At 43.1% G+C, this 21,221-nt stretch overlaps 1 protein-coding gene across 8 annotated transcripts in view; it reads left to right on the top strand.

The window, feature by feature from the left end:
• Nucleotides 1-21,221, top strand: part of MLPH (melanophilin) — a 130,171-nt gene that overhangs the window by 48,695 nt on the left and 60,255 nt on the right. For 7 of the 8 annotated variants that reach the window (XM_040357513.1, XM_040357514.1, XM_040357511.1 and 4 more), the window contains exons 4-8: nucleotides 6,808-6,935; nucleotides 7,609-7,647; nucleotides 10,540-10,628; nucleotides 14,153-14,278; nucleotides 14,452-14,653. In XM_040357513.1, the coding sequence (XP_040213447.1) occupies nucleotides 6,808-6,935; nucleotides 7,609-7,647; nucleotides 10,540-10,628; nucleotides 14,153-14,278; nucleotides 14,452-14,653 (584 nt within the window). The remainder of the gene's footprint in view (nucleotides 1-6,807; nucleotides 6,936-7,608; nucleotides 7,648-10,539; nucleotides 10,629-14,152; nucleotides 14,279-14,451; nucleotides 14,654-21,221) is intronic. The other variant, XM_040357515.1, reaches the window with a different exon arrangement.

The raw sequence follows: 21,221 nt of genomic DNA, 5'->3' as shown, positions 1-21,221 counted from the left end.
CGCCATGTTCATAATGCACTGGGTGTTTGATCTTCTGCAGGTGTCAGTATAATCCTAAAAATACCCCAAACACAGATTTGGGATTTGGTGCAGAGTGTTTTGTAAAGTAGTGCACTTTTGGTGCAATTTCAGCCTGTTCAAAGGAATCATTCAAAGGAATCGCACGGGAACAGGAAGCGCATTTCTGTGCGATTCAGGTGTGAACCAGCCCTCAAAAAATATCTTAATCCCATCAATGAATATTATGAATTACTATATCTGACTTCCTGTCTCAGAAACCATCTCTCCTTATTTCTTGATCTGTTGTCATAGATTGTCTACGAAACAGGAAGTGAGGGGAAATCTCCCCAATAGGAGCGTAGTAAGCGAAAGTATTTTTAATAAAGCTGTTTAATTTTTCTAAGTCTACCTAAGCAAAAAATAGACTTGGCTGGAGATGGGCTACTTTTCCTAATGAAGCCTCAAAAATGTATTGCCAGCAATAACAGAGGCTTTAAACTGCAAAAAATGAAAAAAGCACTTTGAACGGATTATAGGTGTAATCCTGGGTAGGATACAACAGAGAAGAAACAGATGTATACACTGTAATAGATTAGATAATGTAATGTTTATTAGTAATTGAGCATATTAGTATTTTATCCTCACGTCCTGGAACGGAGATCATCTTTAGCGGTGGTTAAATATTGCAGTATATGTCATAGTTAAAGTGGTTGTAAACCCTCTCTTACTTGTTTTACCTACAGGTAAGCCTAGATTAACCTCCCTGGCGGTATGATTCTTTCAGAAAAAAGGTGCTGAAAGCGGTACCATTATTTGCAAGGAAATTTGGCGTTTTATACTGTAGGCCTGCAATTCTTAGGAATAACTCACTTAAATCTGACCAAACAAGAGTCTAGTAGGCATCCCGGGTATGAAATTTTTTTAAAAAACAAAATTATTAATTATAATATAATAAATAATTATAAATAATTATAACAAATAATAATATAATTATAATAAAAATTATTCAATAATGTAATCAACTCAAAATCACTGAAATTTGCTCAGTTGCAGAATTGTCGCTGTCATTACTTTTATTTTTTGATGACGAATTTCCCCACAAATCGCTATCGCACAATTCTGCAAGTGATTATAATTTATTATCGCTGTTTTCTAGCTGCTCTAAAACCATTTTTGACATAAAGGGACACTTTTGGTTGCTATGGACAATCTACAGTTTGCAGGGAGAAAGAACCGTTTTTATTATATAAAATGACATGTAGGGCACTGGGCAGACCACTAGGGACAAGGGGGGGTGTGTATTTTTTACATACAGTACTGTAATCTATAAGATTACAGTATACTGTATGTAATGTGTTTGTTTAAGTTTTTGAATTTGGCACCGTTCTCCGCTCCCGTGCGTCGTAACGTCGCAGGGAACAGAGATCGGCGGCACACAGAGGCACTGTGTGAATCGAGCGAGCTCCCGCTCGCTCACACAGCACGGTGGCATCGCTGGATCCAGGGACAAGGTAAGTAAACCCTGCCTATGGATGCTGCGAGGCGAGCCCGAGTCTGACTCGGGGTTACCGATTGTAGCCAAAAAATTCCACCCCGAGTCAGACTCGGGAGCACCGCCAGGGAGGTTAAGGCTTTCCTGTAGGTGTTTGCAATATCTCCTAAACCTACACGGTTTAGGAGATATTTGCCACAAAGAATGCACCGCTGTCTACGGCACATGCACGCCGTAGACAACAGCGCAGGCGCACTGAGAATGCTAGTTTTCTCAATGGGAAATGCCGGCAATACCCGGAAGTAACCTCCGGGGGAGATGTCTGCGGCCGGAGGGGGAGACGAGATCGGCTTCGGGGGGTGCGATCTAAGGTAAGTAAATCATAATGAGCTAGTATGCTAGTCATACTAGCTCATTATGCTTTTTGTCTTTCAGGTTTTTTTTTATGTTTTGGGGGTGTACAACCACTTTAACAAACATTTAACAACATGAGGGTTCATGTAGCCTTTTAAAGGGCTGCCTGACCCCCTCCTGCATTAGGGTATAGTCAGCACAGAGTTACAGCTTCCTCCCCCACTCTCTGCCCTGGCAGTACTAACTTATAGGTATGTAAGTGTGCTGAACAATGGATGTATACACTCACTGGCCACTTTATTAGGTAAACCTTGCTAGTCAATGCTGTATCTTGGCTTAGGCCAACAAGGCCCAGGCCTAGGGTGGCACTTTGCAGGGGGGCGGCACAAAAAAAGTCGCCGGCTTGCGCTCTTTATTTGTTCCTGCCCCCAATCCTTCTTTTGCTCAAAGCCTGGACCACATACCTTCATCACTGCGTGATATGTTTTCTGCTGCACCGCTGGCATAGTTATATTCTCTTAGTCCTCTCCATAAAGTTAGCAGAAATTTGTGCTTACAGTAGAACTATAGGCAGCCCTTTTTTTTTCATTTTGGATAAAGTAAGAAAGGGTTATAGCCCCTGTCACTATAGTTTTTGCCATCCCTGTCCCATTACAGAGTTTTCTCCATTTCCTGCCCCATAGCCAAACATGAAGTGAGGAAACCTCTGCAAATTAAGGGAATCCCCCCCCCCCCAAGGCCCTTAAAACTAGTGTCTCCACTGTAAGTTTTCAGGGCAGGTCTTAAACAGGAAGGGGTGTGGCCTTGACAGGAAGAGGTGGGTAAGATTCAAATTAGGGAGTGCATGAGTTTAGTCAGGCCTAGGGCAGCACAAAACCTAAACACACCACTGTTGCTAGTACCGGGTTGGACCCCCCTTTGCCTTCAGAACTGCCTTCATTCTTTATGGCATAGATTCACCAAGGTGTGATGGAAACATTCCTCAGAGATTTTGGTCCATATTGACATGATAGCATTACACAGTTGCTTTAGATTTGTCCGCTGCACATACATGATGCAAATCTCCCGTTCCACCACATCCCAAAGGTGCTCTGTTGGATTGAGATCTGGTGACTGTGGAGGCCATTGGAGTACAGTGACCTCATTGTCATGTTCAAGAAACTAGTTTGAGATTATTTGAGCTTTGTGACATGGTGCATTATCCTGCTGGAAATAGCCATCAGAAGATGGGTACACTGTAGTCATAAAGGGATGGGCACAGGCCCGGATTTCCCACAAGGCCACTGAGGCCAGGCCTTGGGGCGGCAGGGCGCATGGAGTCCCCCGACGCCCGGAACATACAGTTAAGGGCGATAAGTTATGGGGGAATCCTAGGACTCCTGTTTTGGAGGTGACAGGGTCAATAAAGAGAACATGTCACCTCCAATTGCTATCACACAGGGAAATAATAATTAAATTAATAAAACAAAAATGTAAAGAATAAGAAAAATAATAAGGAAAATAATAAGAAAATTATGCATAAATTAAAAAAAGTAAGCGACAAGCTACAAAAAAAAAAATGTGATAAAAAGTAAAAACTAACCGCGCCACCCATTCTCTGTTGATTTGGGGGGGGGTTCGGTTGGCGGGGAGGGGGTGCATTGCGGAACCTGGCCTTGGGGCGGCAGGGAGAGCAAATCCGGCCCTGGATGGACACCAGCAACAATACTCAGGTAGGCTGTGATGTTTATAGCAAACAAATACTCTTGCACATTAGTGTGATGGCCGGGTGATTGATGACTCAAGGGATAGTGTCTTTGGCCTTGCTGCCCTCTTGGATAGTGGATATCCTAGTAGTCACAGAAAACACCAGCCTTGTGCATTATCCCAACATAATTTATTAATAAGAAAAATCTGTAAAATACAACTCACAAATATGTTATGGATAAAAAGCTTTTGAAGACCACTTGGATGTGGCAATCAATCATAAAACCGACAGTCTCCAGAAATCAAAGAGGAGGACCCCAAAACCACTGCTGGCTGACGCTGGCTGTTATGTTTAAATGAGGCTCAAGTGGTACTAAGGGATCCAAAGTGTGCAAAGAAAATATCCCCCCCCCACACCAGTATACCATTACACCACCAGCCTGAACCATTGATACAAGGCAGGATGGATCCATGCTTTCATGTTGTTTAATGCCAAATTCTGACCCTACAATCTGAATGTTGCAGCTCATCAGAACAGGCAACATTTTTCCAATCCTCTATTGTCCAATTTTGTTGAGCCTGTGCGAATTCTAGCCTCAGTTTCCTGTTCTTAGCTGACAGGAGGGGCACCTGGTGTGGTCTTCTGCTGCTGTAACCCATCTGCTTCAACGTTCAATGTGTTGTGCATTCAGAGATTGTATTCTGCATACCTTGGTTGGCTATTTAAGTTACTGTTGCATTTCTATCATCTCAAATCAGTCTGCCCATTCTCCTCTGACCTCTGACATCAACAAGGCATTTTTGTCCACATGACTGGATATTTTCCTTTTTTCGGACCATTTTCTGTTTCTTTTAGAGATGGCTGTGTGTGGAAATCCCAGTAGATCAGCAGCTTTTAAAATACTCAGACCAATCCATCTGGCACCAACAATCATGCCACGTTCAAAGTCACTTAAAGTGGAGGTCCGACAATTGTTTTTTAAAGTCAGCAACTACAAATACTGCAGCTGCTGATTTTTCAAATAAGGACACTTACCTGTTACCTGTCACTTACCTGTCATGGGCGTCCACGATGTCGGCACCCGAAACCAATCTATCGCTTGGCTCTTGGGTGCTGCCCAAGAGCCAAGCATAGAGCCCAAGAGCCCCGGAAGTAGCATAGATACCCGCATCACTTCACCCTATATGACCTCTCTATACACTGTGACTTGTAGCTTATTATAATAAAATAAAACACACTTTGCAGAAAATCAGAATATGTAATCCATTACAGAAATATGATGCATCTCTCTAGTTAAGAGACTTTTGGAATGGCTTTTGTTATTAGGACCCCTAGAACTCGGCAAGCAGTCTATCCAGTTCTTCCTGTTCTAAAATAAGCAATTCTCGTGAAAGAATCACATCAGGTGAGTAAAAGTTTACCTATGATGAAACAAAGCAAAGTTCTGACTGTTCTTTGATCTCCATATGGTTTCAATGATACCGTGTGCACTCTCTGGATAATACCTTCACACAATTGTTTTGTTAATAAATACGCTTCGCAAGCAATTTAACATTGCATCATTTATATAGAGTGTGGTACTAGATTAGAGTCTGTTGGTGTTTTTTAGGTAAGACTTCAACCTCCTTTCCTTTCCTGTTTGGCTGCTTTGCTCAGAATCTGCACCCCAAGGAGGAGCAATTCCTGCTGCACTATAGATAAAGAGAGAGGAGTTGGGTTTAGGGTGACCACGTGTCCCGGATTGCCCGGGACAGTCCCGCATTTTGCAGGTCTGTCCCGGGCACATTCATTCCAGGACAATACAGTGTCCCAGAATGAAACTGACACAGCCACCCCCCGGGCCAATCTGATGCCCCCAAAAAAGGCTGCCACATCACCGCTTTACTCACTGACAGTACTTGTCCTGGCCAGGAATGCCTGGAGGAGCACAATCCCGCCCCCTGCTTGTGATTGGAGAAATTATAAATCCCGCCTCTTGTGTCCAATCACTGTGCTGTGATTCGTTACAGCACAAGCTGATTTTAGGAAGGGAGGGTGTCCTGAATGGTAGTTTGGAAATGTGGTCACCCTAGTTGGGTTCAGTATTATAGACTCAAAATATGTCCTGTTGGACATAGGCCACTTGGTCACATGATATAAATTCCTCCTCTTCATTTTTATGAAGCCTAAAGGAATGACGAGAACCTAAGAAAGCGCTTATTCTTTCCTCCCTTTTTTCTTTTGTTTTTTGTCAGTTATTTGTATTTGTTACAAGTTTCTCATGTAATTCATTAAATTGAAGTATAAAGACATAAGAGATACAATGAGTACCCATGATAGGGTATAACATTTTGCTCATATCTCCATTACGTTAAGACGTTATTTTGTGAATGGAAATGCCTATCTCTTGTAAACAATATTTTGCCATGAAAATTTGATGTGTATAATTTTCAATAAAAATTATTGGAAAAGAAAATACCTCCTGTTTCTATTTCTACAACTGCATTACACTGCAGTTTCTATGGGCCAGATCCACAACGAGCGGCCGTAACTTAACTTTTCCTATTTAAGTTACACCGCCGCAAAATCTCTACCTAAGTGCCCGATCCACAAAGCACTTACCTAGAAATTTTCAGCGGTGCAACTTAAATCCGTCCGGCGCAAGGCGGGCCCAATCTAACGGGGCGAGTCCCATTTAAATTAGGCGCGCTCCCGCGCCGGACGTACTGCGCATACTCCCGACGCGATTTTCGAGTTTTGTGAATCGCGCCGGGTAAAAAAAGTTGCGTCGGGAAAAAAAAGAGATGCGGCGGGAAAAAAAAATGTTTAAAAAAATGTTGACAGCGTCGCGGGAAAGAAGGGTATACTTTTACAAGGTGTACTAACTTTACACTTTGTAAAAGGTACCCTATCTTTGCGTTTGCAAACTAACAATTTACGGAGACTTCACGAAGGGAAACCGCTTCGTGGATCTCCGTAAGTGCTAATTTGCATACCCGATTCGGCATTTCGACGAGAAATGCCCCCAGCGGCGGCCGAGGTACTGCATCCTAAGATCCGACAGTGTAAAACTATTACACCTGCCGGATCTTAGGAATATCTATGCGTAACTGATTCTGTGAATCAGTCGCATAGATAGAAACAGGGATACGACGGCGTATCAGTAGATACGCCGGCGTATCCCTTTTGTGGATCTGGCCCTATATGTGTAAACAGACTCAGGAGGAGATTGTTATTGCACTGCATGCATTTTTTCTTTTAAATGTATTGTCTAAAGGCTCCTTGATATTTGCAGGATGGTGAAGATCGGGTCCCATGAATGGTATTATGACCATGTCCGTTCACGCTTCAAACGCTTTGGCAGTGCCAAGGTAATGCGCTCATTATACTTGAGGCAACAGTCTGATCCAAAAGGAGGATCAGGTAAGATTGAATGCATCTATAAAAGGCTTAGTTAAAGCGGACCTTCTGGTTTCTGGTTTCAATATAATCAGAAGTGCCAATTGTTTCCCTTGGAATAAGAATATATGCTGCACATTTATCAACATTCACTTGTTTGTATTATTATTATTATTTAGGTGCTTATATAGCGCCGTCAATTTACGCAGCGCTTTACATATGCAATGTACATTCACATCAGTCCCTACCCTCAAGGAGCTTGATATCTAAGGTCCCTAACTCACATTCATATACTAGAGCCATTTTTAGGCAGAAGCCAATTAACCTACCAGCATTTGAATCTTTTGCGTGTGGGAGGAAAACGGTGTGGGAGGAAAACGGAGCACCCGGAGGAAACCCACGCAGGCACAGGGAGATCATGCAAACTCCAGGCAGGTAGTGTCGTGGTCGGGATTCGGACTAGCAACCCTTTTTACTGCTAGGCGAGAGTGCTACTCACTACACCACTGTGCTGCCCATAAATACTTCTAAGCCTATACAGTTTTTTGCCATTTCATTTACATGTATTGTAATGTATTTAAAAAAAAACTGTGTAGTAATAGTTATCAGTTTTTGCTACTGAACTAATTAAAATAATTTTTCTTATCGTTCTTGACATTTCAACTACGTAAATTTATATATAAATATATCTTTCTAGGTCTCCAGGACAGAGTTTACAGCCTACCTGACATTAACAGTGAGTATTCCTCTACAGACACCAGAATATCTAATCTAATGATACCCACTGCTGTTCACTGCAATGTATTAGTATTACACAGGAAGATGTCCCGATACATTTTAGCTCATCCACCAAACAAATAAACAGCAACTAGAATATATGATGTCTCCGGAATATATTTACCTGCCATTTCAAAGAGCATGGTCATTAACACCAAGGACCAGAAGTGTTCATTCTTGTGGACTCCATGGGCAAATACATAGAGAGCATGCCTTTACTAGACAATAGAGCTTGTGGAAGTATAGCCACCCTGTCCTAAACACGGGCAACTAGTCAAATGTAGTTCTCCTTGGTGGTAAACAACCTAGCTTATTTATAGTTTAGTGGTTCATTTGGGATGTCCCTTAATGCCATGTATACACAACCGTTTTTTCCACTTAAGCTGTCTTGCATACACATGGTCACACTAAATTCCGACCGTCAAAAACGCAGTGACGTAAAACACTACGATGAGCCAAGGAAATTAAGTTCTATGCCTCTGAGCATGCGTCGAATTGTTTCCGAGCATGCGTGGTGTTTATTCCGTCAGAAAAGCATGCAGACGATCGTAATTTCCGCTCTAATTTTTTTCCAACGGAAAAAATTGAGAACATGTTCTTAATTGCCCCGTGCACACGACCGGATTTCCCGTCGGAATAAACTCAGACGGTTTTTCCGACGAATTCCACTCAAGCTGTCTTGCATACACACGGTCATACCAAATCTCGACCTTCAAGAACGCGGTGACGTACAACACTACGACGAGCCGAGGAAAAAGAAGTTTAATACTTCCGAGCATGCGTCGACTTGATTCTAAGCACGCGTGGTTTTTAGTCCGTCGAAATTTCATCCAGACGAACGGAAATTCTTTTCAAAACATGTTCTCTATCTAATTCCGCTGCTGTCAAGTGGCCGAGTGATACAGTAAGCGGCTATGGCTGCTCGCTGCATCACGGGAGCACGCCCGCAAGGACTCCACACCATGCGAGGGAGCTTGCATGACTGTGTGGAGTTCTTGCAGGGAAGACCAGAGACAGCCGCCAAGGGACCCCAGAAGTTGGATCGGGGCCACTGTGCAAATGAGCTGCACAGTGGAGGTAAGTATAACATGTTTGTTATTTAAATATATATATATATATATATATATATATATATATATATATATATATATATATATATAATTACAACCCCTTTAAGGGCTCTTTTCTTTGTACCAGTGCCTCTTCTTTTTGTGCTATTGAGTCTGCAGGCCAGTAACGGGTATTCTGAACTCTATACCCCTCTCTATCAGGAGTTTTGAGTGAGAGTCAATGAACTCCTTTTTGTTTTGTACCCTATGCCCACCTGTCTTTATGTCCCACTATGTTTAAAAGTAGAACTGTAAGCATGACATTTTCTTTTTTCATTATGGGTAGATTAACACCTGCCAGATTTTTTTTTTGCCATCTGTGTCCCATTGTGTCCTTCACTTTCAGTCTCATAGCCAAACAGGAAGTAAGAGGAAATCCCTGCAAATTAAGGGAATTTCTTGGGGACCCCCAGGTCATCAGAACTAGTGTCCTCATTGGAAGATTTCCCCTCTATTACCTTCCCGGGGACAACCCAAAATGGGGGGTTTTCTTTTACATCCACTTTCTATGATAATGGTAAACAGGAAAAATAGAGAGGGTGAACCTCCTTAACGGGGTCACAGATGGCAATAAAAAAATTGATAATCGTTCTAATCCCTCTCCACTCTATCCAAAATGGAAAAAAAAGTTTTGCCTTTAGTTATACTTTAAGTATAAGTGGTGAACCACAAGGAGAATTATAATATTCTCGCTAAAGCGCTGCCAACATCCCAGACATTTAGGAAAAAACCTTTAACACACGACCGTTTTTTACGTTGAAAAAGTCAGATGAGAGCTTTGGCCAGGAATCCCGACTGTGTGTATGCTCCATCAGACTTTTTCCAACAGAAAACTGCCGGGAAAAAAAAGAAAGCAGATTCCCTTTTTTCCCGCCAGGAAAAAATCCTAGCGGGCAAACCGTTAGTCTGTATGCATTTTCAATGCGCAAAAAAACATGCATGCTCAGAATCAAGTCAATGCATACTCAGAAGCATTGAATTTCCTTTTTCTCGGCTCGTCGTAGTGTTGTATGTCACCACGTTTTTGACTGTCGGAATTTGGTGTGACCATGTGTACACAAGACAAGCTTTCCGTTGGGAAAACTGCAGGAAAACCGCTCGTGTGTGCGTGGCATAACACTTGTGTTTTTACTGGTGCCCTTTTGTTAGGGGTTTTTCCTTAGTTATACCTTAGTTATAATCTACCCCTGGAGCAAATGTCAGCCCACCCTGTCTCTGGAGGTACCTCCATGCCTCCAGGGGTCAGGGGGGTGTTACAGAAATTTGGGGTATAAATAAGGGAGATCTAAATAAGAGACCCAAGAGGAGATGCTATGCATAGATTCAAGTTAAAGTGTTAAAAGCAACAGTCTGTACACTTGAAAGTAAACAGCCACATTCTGCTTGTCATGGGCTTCATCCAAATACTTTATTGACTCAGGTGCTTGTGAACAAAACACTGCCTGGGTCCTCCCTCACCAACCATTTCACCCAACAAATGGGCTTATCTGCTGTAGTGCAAGTAGGTGGTACATATAGCTATGAGACCACCATTAATGCTGCTAATTTTATAGTAACATTACTAATAGCTCTCACATATACAACAAAGGTTGCAATGCTAGTGTGACAGAATAACTAGATACATACATACATACATACATACATACATACATATAAGATATGGCACAGAGATAGGAACATGTCAGTTGACAGTTTTGTTAGTACCTTTACTACTGACATTTTGCTGTTCTGCTCCCTGTTAGGAGAATACCTACGTCAGGCAAGGGCTGGGATGTTTGCCGATGATGACGAGGACATGGTGGACAGTGCAGAAGCTCAGCGCTACAGTATGGTAATCACACAACCACAGCATTCTTTTATATTGGATTGTGTCTGCATCAGCTCACAATATTGCCTTATAATTTATCCATGATCAAGCACTGATTTGCAGTTCATATAAAATTAATATTATTAATGGAATTACAAAAACGATGCATTGGTAACTTTACTGTATGGGCCTTTTAGCTCACATGGAGAATACCATGAGATATGGAGGAGCATTAAGACCATACCAGCCACACTGCCATTCCATCAATCATTGAAGTGGTGTATATTTAAACTTTAGGACCATTGATGAAATTCTAGATGTTTATATTGGCCCCTCAGAGTTTACATTTTATACATTTTAAGTGAAAGTTTTCCATTTAAAACAAAAATGTATTTGATTGTCTTGCCGCTTGTAAGCACTGGCCTTTGGCAGGACATGTTTTGATTACAATCATGTATATCTCTGGTATATAAAAGCAACCAAAACATGAAAAAAAAAATGAAATGTCAGAAAGAGATCCTTACCTTAACTAGTGGTTAGTGAGCTATAATGAACTGCCATTTAGAAAATTTAGATGAAAAATATATTTAAAGACAATGGGGTAGATTCAGGTAGGAGATACGACGGCGTATCTCCAGATACGCCGTCGTATCTTTGAGTGTGTGGCGTCGTACCTATGCGCCTGATTCATAGAATCAGTTACGCATAGATTTGACTAAGATCCGACCGGCGTAAGTCTCTTAGGCCGTCGTATCTTAGTTGCAATTTTAGGCTGGCCGCTAGGTGGCGCTTCCGTATATTTACGCGTAGAATATACTAATTAGCTAGATACGCCGATTCAGAAACGTACGTTTGCCCGGCGCATTTTTTTACGTCGTTTACGTTAGGCTTTTTCCGGCGTATAGTTACCCCTGCTATATGAGGCGTATCCTATGTTGAATGAATGAATAAATGAAAAACATATATAGTGCGGCACATGCAAACTAAATCGCCTCTGACGTCGTTCCCGCGTCGAATTTTGAAAATTTTACGTCATTTGCGTAAGTCGTCTGTGAATGGGGATGTGCATAATTTACGTTCACGTCGAAAGCATTGGCTTTTTGCGGGTTAATTTGGAGCATGCGCACTGGGTTACTTTCACAGACGGCGCATGCGCCGTTAGTCAAAAACGTCATTTACGTGGGGTCATGTTTTATTTGCATAAAACACGCCAACCTCTTCACAATTTGAATTAGGCGCTGTTACGCCGGCAGATTTACGCTACGCCGTCGTAACTTAGGGCGCAGGTTCTTGGTGAATACAGAACCTGCCTCACTAAGTTACGGCGGCGTAGCGTATTGGAGATACGCTACACCTGCACAAATTTAAGCCATTATACCTGAATCTACACCAATATCTTTGTAGACAACTTACAACAGCTATTAGTCTTCAGAGCAGGAACACTAAGGCCTGGTTCACACTCACGCAATTTGCAATTTAGGTAGAGACCTGAGTCGCACAAAATCGCATGACAATGGAAATAACATTGTTTCCATTGGTGCCCATTCACATCAATGCACCACAGCATGGTGCAATTTAGGAAAAGGGTCCAATACCACTTTGGTGAGATTTTAGCACGATTTTGTCATGCATCCACATGCGGTTGGTTTGATGTGTTTGTGATGTATTCTTGATGTGATTTCAGTGCTTTTTAACCTCATCTGCTCTCCTCCTCCCAGACACATCCCTCCACAAACAAATCTAACAAGGATAAGCATATGTACTCACATTTTTATTATTATGTGTGTAACTGAAGAACTTTTCCCCCAATGTGCACAGAGATCATTATATATGACCTAGAATCGGCCTCTCTCTTCCCTATTTCCAATTCCTGGAAGGATCCAGTACCTACACTTCTGCCTTTTTTTAAATCAAGACTGCAGAAATATCTGTAACAACAGCTGTAATGAGAGGACATAAGTGCAATATAGACAAACAAGAAGTGAAAAAGAAGGGGGTGCCTTCAGGGGAGGGCTGGCAGCCTTAGGCCTGGGGGGCAAGTCCAGTCAAGTGGCCCATAGAGCGTGGAAAAGTGATGGATCGATAAAAACAGTCTAAGATTTTTCATGATCACAAGAGTCCGCACAGAGGCCCCCTTACATCAGAGTCCGCACAGAGGCCCCCCTTACATCAGAGTTTACACAGAGGCCCCCCCTTACATTAGAGTCCGCACAGAGGCCCCCCTTACATCAGAGTCCGCACAGAGGCCCCCCCTTACATCAGAGTCCACACAGAGGCCCCCCCTTACATCAGAGTCCGCACAGAGGCCCCCCTTACATCAGAGTCCGCACAGAGGCCCCCCTTACATCAGAGTCCGCACAGAGGCCCCTCTTACATCAGAGTCCGCACAGAGGCCCCTCTTACATCAGAGTCCACCAGTGGGAGGTGAGCAGCGGCCGTGAACTGTGTTAACAGAGCTCCAACAGGCATATTCCTGCTCCGCAAAAACAGCATTTGGTAGTGGCGGCCGGTGGCTGTGCATAGTGTCACCAGCCCGGGGGGAGATTTCCACCCTGCCCCCCCTGCCAGCCCTCCCCTGGGTGCCTTTAATTTATGTCACATTAGCCAATTTATGCTTATCATTGGCCAAAATCAAAAAAAACAGAGCCATGAAAATTACGTCAAAAACGTATTAAAAATCATGTCAAAATTGGATCAAATCACAGCCGCAGTAGTGTGAACCACGCCTAAAAGTGAAAGATATTGTATAGGCTTCCCCCTTTTCCAAACTGTTGTGTATTCTTGGCTAAAAGTAAGCTTAACCCCTTGGCGCCGGCTATACACAAATATGTGGCCTCTTGGCGTCCTTAGCGCAGAGGGGCCGCATATTTGCGTTAATTTCTGCCTATGCATTTGTGCTGAGAGCGTGCACGCTGCGCGCTCCCAGCAAAGTTACAGTCGACTAACCAAAAGCGCCTGATTGGGAGTTTTCGGTCCAAGTGACAGCCAATCATGGTGGTCACATGATCTTAGGATGTGCCCTGCCTCCCAGTGCCAGGAGGCGCTGGCGCCAAGAGGTTAAAGAAATATAGACGATTTCTTTCACCGCTCCAGGTGAGTCTCGTGGATCATCAAGGGTAGTTTGAACCACCAGGGTGCCGGCAATGCTAATTATAGCAAAAAACGAAAAGAACTCTGGACAGCCGCACTCCAAAATGACTTAAAAGAAAGTTGGTCTTTTAATGTAAAAAGTACATGCAGGCACTGCAAACAATAGATACAGTATTGCCGACGCGTTTCACGCTGCAATTCAGCGCTTAGCCATGACTAAGCGCTGAATTGCAGCGTGAAACGCGTCGGCCATTCTGTATCTATTGTTTGCAGTGCCTGCATGTACTTTTTACATTAAAAGACCAACTTTCTTTTAAGTCATTTTGGAGTGCGGCTGTCCAGAGTTCTTTTCGTTTTTTGCTGTTAAAGAAATATACCTCTGCATCTTTTTGGCAAACCAAAATTGTTTTCTCATATCCTCCAATTACTTCACTTTCTAACGCTTTTATTTCCTTAAGATGCGCAAGACCAAGCGCCTACTCTCTGTCCATCCGTATGACTTTGAAAATGACTCTGAGTATTCAGCCCAGTCTCGCAGACAGTCAATACAGCTGTCTCCTTCTCTAGATCAAGATGTCTTCCAGGTATTTCTGTGCTTTGGGTCTTTCACTGATTAATTTCTCTATTTCTCACTATGATTGTAATGGTGGTCCGTAGACTTTATTCTCTTGGTTGGTTGAATATATACAGTACATACACAGTAATTAGAGTGTTGGTTGTTGAAAGTCACTATATTTATCTATTCTGTATTATACAGTCATTTTCTGAGTTCACCAGCTCTGGTAAAGACGTGGCTCGGAAAGAGTCTCTCATCGCAGAGTCAGAACTGGCTTCTGCGTTCCACCAGCTACTTCAGGATCAGGGACAAACTATGGCTAATCCAGAGCAAGAGTTCAGTACTGAAGTCCGTCTGACAGTCAACTCCAGACGCCGTAGTCTTGACAACATTCGGAGGCCCAGTAAGTCACAAAACTCTGCAATCCTAGACTTCAAATAAAATATTTGTGAAACTGTTCTGCTATAATTATTTAGCAATGTGGAAAATAGATGAAAAAGGACTGTAGTGTATTTTTTGTGCTAATTATACGTTTCCACCAGGCTTTAATTCCTATTTTAAAAGGCCTAGGTGACCATTGCAGATTTTAAAGCCAGTAAAGATAATAATATACTTTATTGTCATTGTATACATACAACAAAATTAATGAGGATAATCTTTACAACAGCATTTATCAACATAACCACACATACATACTTCTAGCACATGCCCACATATCTGCTTAAAGCGGAGTTCGACTTTTTGGAATCCTCCCCCCCCTCCGGTGTCACATTTGGCACCTTTCAGGGTGGAGGAGGGAACAGATACCTGTGTAATCCAGGTATTTGCTCCCACTTCCAGGCATAGGTCACCGCGGCGACCTATGCCACGTCCGGCGCCTACTCTGTCCCCCCACTGTCTTATGGGAGACACACAGGTCCCAGAAGATAGCAGGGACCAGTGGGATCGCGCAGCACGACTCGCGCATTCGCAGTAGGGAACCAGGAAATGAAGCCACAAGGCTTTACTTCCTGATTCCCTTACCAAAGATGGCGGCGGCAGCACCCGAGAGTCGAGGGACAGATCGGCTTCTGGTGCCGACATCGTGGGTGCCCAGGACAGGTAAGTGTCCATTTCTTAAAAGTCAGCAGCTGCAGTATTTGTAGCTGCTGACTTTTAATAAAAAAAATTCTGGTGGAACTCCGATTTAAATATACAAAAATATAAAATATAAAAAAAAAAAATTAAACTCCACATAAAATTAGGGGGAAAAAACAATACTTTAAGCGATTAGTGTGCGTTTGAGTGTCTTCTAACTTTTCCCTGATGTCAACGGGACAAACCTAGATAGGTTAGTTTACTACTAATAGCTTTTGCCTGCTTTTTTAATTGCCTGACATATGCTGTGTCCAAATTCGGTAGCTCTGTACCTATGATCTGCTGTGCTGTTTTTGCCACATGAGACAGCACTTCTTATCCTCTGCCCTGCAGCTGGCATACCACACTACAGCACAGTGTAGAAGAATACTTTCAATGGTACAATGATAGAAATTGACCAGAAGCCTTAAGCCCAGGGCCTTGCATTCACGATATCTGATCTCCCACAGTACATAGAAATGCAATTATTTTAGTAAATACAAACTGCTAAATACCCTTTCTCATCAGCAGTATATAGCAGTCATATGACTTCTATCTAGTGTTTGGTAAAGCTTGTATGAGGAGTGTAACGGTCACCACCGTTTACGATTTCCCTTCCATCAACCACGACAGCTTATCTGACACTCCAACCATCCATCCCATTTCCCAGAATAACCCGAGACAACACAAGCTCTGGTCTCTGGTTTTAAAATGAATGAACACTTTTAATGGTGACTCTCAGGCCCCGTACACACGGCCGAGGAACTCGACGTGCAAAACACATCGAGTTCCTCGGCCAGTTCAGCCCTGAAGCCGCCGAGGAGCTCGGCGGGCCGAGAGCTCCCATAGAACAACGAGGAAATAGAGAACATGTTCTCTATTTCCTCGTCGAGCTCCTCGTCGGCTTCCTCGGCAAAATTGTACACACGGCCGGGTTTCTCGGCAGAATTCAGCCAGAAACTCGGTCGGAAGCTGAATTCTGCCGAGGAAACTGGTCGTGTGTACGGGGCTTCAGTCTTATATACAGTATAACATGTTACAGTAATCAAGGGAACAAAGAACTCTCCACCCACACATCACTTCAATACACACGCTCTTAGACAATGACATCCTGTTGAGCTAATTATTCACCAGACATTCCGTCTCCGACAATAAGTGATTCACCTGCAGAATACACATTTCTATGTCAGACATAAAACAGTATTAGCATACTTAATGAAAGGTCTTTCAGGAGCCAGGCTGTCTACCAAGCTCAAATCCACCTCACCCCAGTACAGACTCAATTACCATCTCAACAGCCTGTGCTGCACAGAGGAATGAGTCATTATTGACCGGTAGAGTCAGCATATTAGTTCTTTGCAGACATTAAGGAATGTATTGTGGATTACTGTCCATGCTAAAACAATCCAACATGTGTCCCTTATTTCCTGGCTCAATACATGAATTAACAGTAATGTCCCATCTCATGTAATTTCTAATTAATATTTCTCAGTCACCCTATGCCCAAAAGGGACACAGGGAGACCTGGACCCAAGAGTTATTAGTGACGCTGGCACAGGAGTACCCCTCATCTTTCAAAGGTCTCTGAGTGTCACGGGTCATTCCGTTACATATCTCCCCTTTCAGTGGGAGACTGACACAGGAGGGAACCCCAAACGTGTTGACTCCGAAATTAGTCAGTAGTTCCAGTCCTCCAATGCTGGTAGCCATACCGTACCCCAAATAAATTGCTCCAAACAGAGCATTACTCACCCAGCCAACCTCTGCCTCTCTCAGAGAACATGCCTGCCGCTGGGGAGAGGCCTGGACTGGCGCTTCTCCCTTTCTCCCTGGAGTCCTTTCAGCTGCTGAAGAGAAGACAGGGTGACTGGGCTCAATCCACCATGCTGTTGGGGATCTGGGCCAACTGGCCCCCATCCCTGGGGTATACCAGTGGAGACTGAAGTCCCATCCACTACCCCAGGAAATCCCTCTTCCGTTAGTTGAGAGCAGAGGCTTGTGGCACTCTGCTCTGTTGCCAGCTCTTCTGCTGGGTTGCTTTGAGTGGAGACCACAGTCCCATCCACTTCCACAGGAACTCCCTCTCCTGCTAGTTGAGAGAAGAGGCTTGTGGCATTCTGCTCTGTTGCCAGCTCTTCTGCTGGGTTGCTGTGAGGGGAGACCACAGTCCCATCCCCCGATATCAGCTCAAGCTGTAGTGGTGTGCAGCGGTCAGCAGCATTCTGCCCCGCTGCCAGTGATTCCGCTCAGAGTAAAAGCTTTACCACCTCAGCTTGTTGCTGGAGAGGGGGGCCAACTGCCCCAGTTCCCTGGAACTCCACTTCCATGGCGACTGGCATCTGTACCTCTCCTCTCTCTTCAGTTGGTGCTGCTGCAGCACCTCTTTGATGTAGCCAAGTTGCATCCACAGCCGCTATAACCCGGTCTATGATCTCTGGTGGAGGATTAGGTCCATACTGTGCCAGTCCACGTTTAACAGCCCGGTCAAAACGTTCTTCCTCGGGTGCCCTGTCTGTTATGCTGGGCCTTTCTGTTATGCTGGGCCTTTCAGCTCTATCCATTTGGACAAGCTCTGCAATAATGTCCCTTCTCTTACAGTTGCTGGCGATCTGCCCCGGCTCTCCAGTAAGTCCTTGAGGGAAGAGAGCTTCAGCCGTTCATACAGCATCTCCATTGTCCTGTGTCCTTGTAGCCGTCCTTCTGACGATGGAATCATCCCACTGCTGTGCCACCACTGTAACGGTCACCACCGTTTTACGATTACCCTTCCATCAACCACGACAGCTTATCTGACACTCCAACCATCCATCCCATTTCCCAGAATAACCGAGACAACACAAGCTCTGGTCTCTGGTTTCAAAATGAATGAACACTTTTAATGGTGACTCTCAGTCGTATATACAGTACAACATGTTACATTAATCAAAGGAACAAAGAACTCTCCACCCACACATCACTTCAATACACACTCTCTTAGACAATGACATCCCGTTGAGCTAATTATTCACCAGACATTCCGTCTCCAACAATAAGTGGTTCACCTGCAGAATACACATTTCTATGTCAGACATAAAACAGTATTAGCATACTTAATGAAAGGTCTTTCAGGAGCCAGGCGGTCTACCAAGCTCAAATCCACCTCACCCCAGTACAGACTCAATTACCTTCTCAACAGCCTGTGCTACACAGAGGAATGAGTCATTATTGACCGGTAGAGTCAGCATATTAGTTCTTTGCAGACATTAATGAATGTATTGTGGATTACTGTCCATGCTAAAACAATCCAACATATGTCCCTTATTTCCTGGCTCAATACATGAATTAACAGTAATGTCCCATCTCATGTAATTTCTAATTAATATTTCTCAGTCACCCTATGCCCAAAAGGGACACAGGGTGACCTAGACCCAAGAGTTATTAGTGACGCTGGCACAGGAGTACCCCTCATCTTTCAAAGGTCTCTGGGTGTCACGGGTAATTCCGTTACAAGGAGTTTTCATTCTACTCTGAGGCCCCGTACACACGACCAGTTTCCTCGGCAGAATTCAGCTTCCGACCGAGTTTCTGGCTGAATTCTGCCGAGGAAACTGGTCGTGTGTACACTTTCGGCCGAGGAAGCCGACGAGGAGCTCGACGAGGAAATAGAGAACATGTCCTCTATTTCCTTGTTGTTCTATGGGAGCTCTCGTCCCGCCGAGCTCCTCGGCGGCTTCAGTGCTGAACTGGCCGAGGAACTCGATGTGTTTGGCACGTCGAGTTCCTCGGCCGTGTGTACGAGGCCTGACTGTCCTATGAGGCTCCAGGACCCCTGACACTCTGACAATGGTGATTGGCCATGTGCTAAACACATGCACCATCCCAAGAAAAAAAAACTCTCTACCAATACACATAAAACTGAGCATGTGCAGAGTGACTCCAAGGGCTCTGTCTTATCTGGAGATAGATTGGGGACTGTGTAAAAGGGGGAGGATCAGAAAAGATAGGATCAAACAGCCCTTTTACACAATGCAAAGGTTTAAGCCCTTTAAGCCACAGTGAATATAACAAGCATGCTTTACTGCATATACAGACTGATTTTACAGTTGTGGGTTTAATAACAATAAAGGACAATCCCGATTGCTTCAGTCTCCGAAGGAAAACCAGTTTCTGCAGCGTTTTTTTCACTAGAAAAAAAGTAGTTTGATACCATCATATGCACTCCCAAAAATGTAATATTATCCACCCTTTTAACCTCCTCACCACCTATATATATCGGCAATGATTGATCTCTCTTAATTTCCTATAATGCACTATTATTTCTTTCGTTTTTGCAGTATTAAGTATTAAATCATTTAATCATTAAGTATTAATTCAGTCTAACTAAAGTGGTGCCATCAGCAAACTTCACTATAGTGTTAGACGCATGTATAGGAGTACAATCATGCGTAAACAATGTAAACAGGGCCCGACTCAACACACATGCTTGTGGTATCCCCGTATTCAAAATAATAGTATTAGGCACCTAATCTCCTATTTTTAGGAGTTGTGGCCTGTTTGATAGGAAATCAATGATCCAAGAGCACAGCTATGGATATAGGCCCAAAGCATTAAACGTTCTCATTAATTTGTCAGGAACTACTCTGTTAAATGCTGAGTTAAAATCAATAAATAACAACCTAACATATGTGTTTGAGTGCCCAAGATATGTCAAGGCAGTATGCAACGCAATAGAAACTGTGGATCGGTTTACACAATAGGCAAACTGATACTAATCCAGATCAACAGGAATCCTTGCCTTAAGATGTAATAATACAAGCCTCTCAAAACATTTTATTATATAAGTTAGGGCAAATGGATGATAATCATTTAGTATCGGTTCACATATATGCCAATTGGATACGTTTTAAACCTTATCCAATTTGCATTACATGTGAATCAAGCCAGCTTTCAATGGAGACGATATGAATAAACTAAACTAGACTAAAAAGGTTGGGACTTTACATAAAGCACTGGGTATCAGCCAAATACCTCCATCCCCGCTGATTTCAACAGAAAAAGACAAGGGTGGGACTTTAGATGAAACATGCATCCCAGGAGAACCACAGAACAATTGAATATGGCAGGTATCCAGTACACTAGACCCAAAAATGTTAACATGAGAGCATTGCAAAGCAGCAATTGGCAGTCAATGTTTTAATCGCATAGAAAATATATAACAAAAAACAATAATGACATAGCATACATGGTATAATAGTCAAAGATTGAATAGTACATAATTCTGTAACAATAAATGGTAATAAAGTATAATAATAACATATTGTGTTCATATATAACAACAGTAGAATAAAGGGAGAAAAACCAATTCAATTGAAGCGTGTCTCCATAGTAAAAAATTATAGAACTTGCATATGCTGGCACACTCCACTAGGTATGGGAACTCATGGGTAGTAATGATATTACTATATATATACAGAGGGGGCATCTAAATGGCTCCCAATGGGCATATTAAATACATTATATTTTTTTTTATATAAAATCAGCATCCTTAAAATATATCTCCATGATGGTTATAACCGTATTTGGTTGGTAAAATCCAATCAGTGTATTAAGTAGTAGGTATTGCAGTAGCGGTATGTATATGAAAAGGCATCTTATTGGCTCAACACGTTTCATGGCTACTGCCACTCTTCAGGAGCAGGTATGTAGTAGGGGTCTATAAATATCAAAACAATAAGATTAAAATATGTTGGTATGGTGAATCTCGGTGCGGGGACAGGAGGGAGAAGATAGAGCAGTAACAATTCCTAAGATAACTTACAGGTATACCTATGACTGTGGGTATAGGCGTGGAGTATAGGAGGCCGGGGAGGCCCGGC

The sequence above is a fragment of the Rana temporaria genome, chromosome 6 (assembly GCF_905171775.1).
Source record: "Rana temporaria chromosome 6, aRanTem1.1, whole genome shotgun sequence".
NCBI lineage: Eukaryota > Metazoa > Chordata > Amphibia > Anura > Ranidae > Rana > Rana temporaria.
This window is presented reverse-complemented; position numbering and strand designations above follow the sequence as displayed.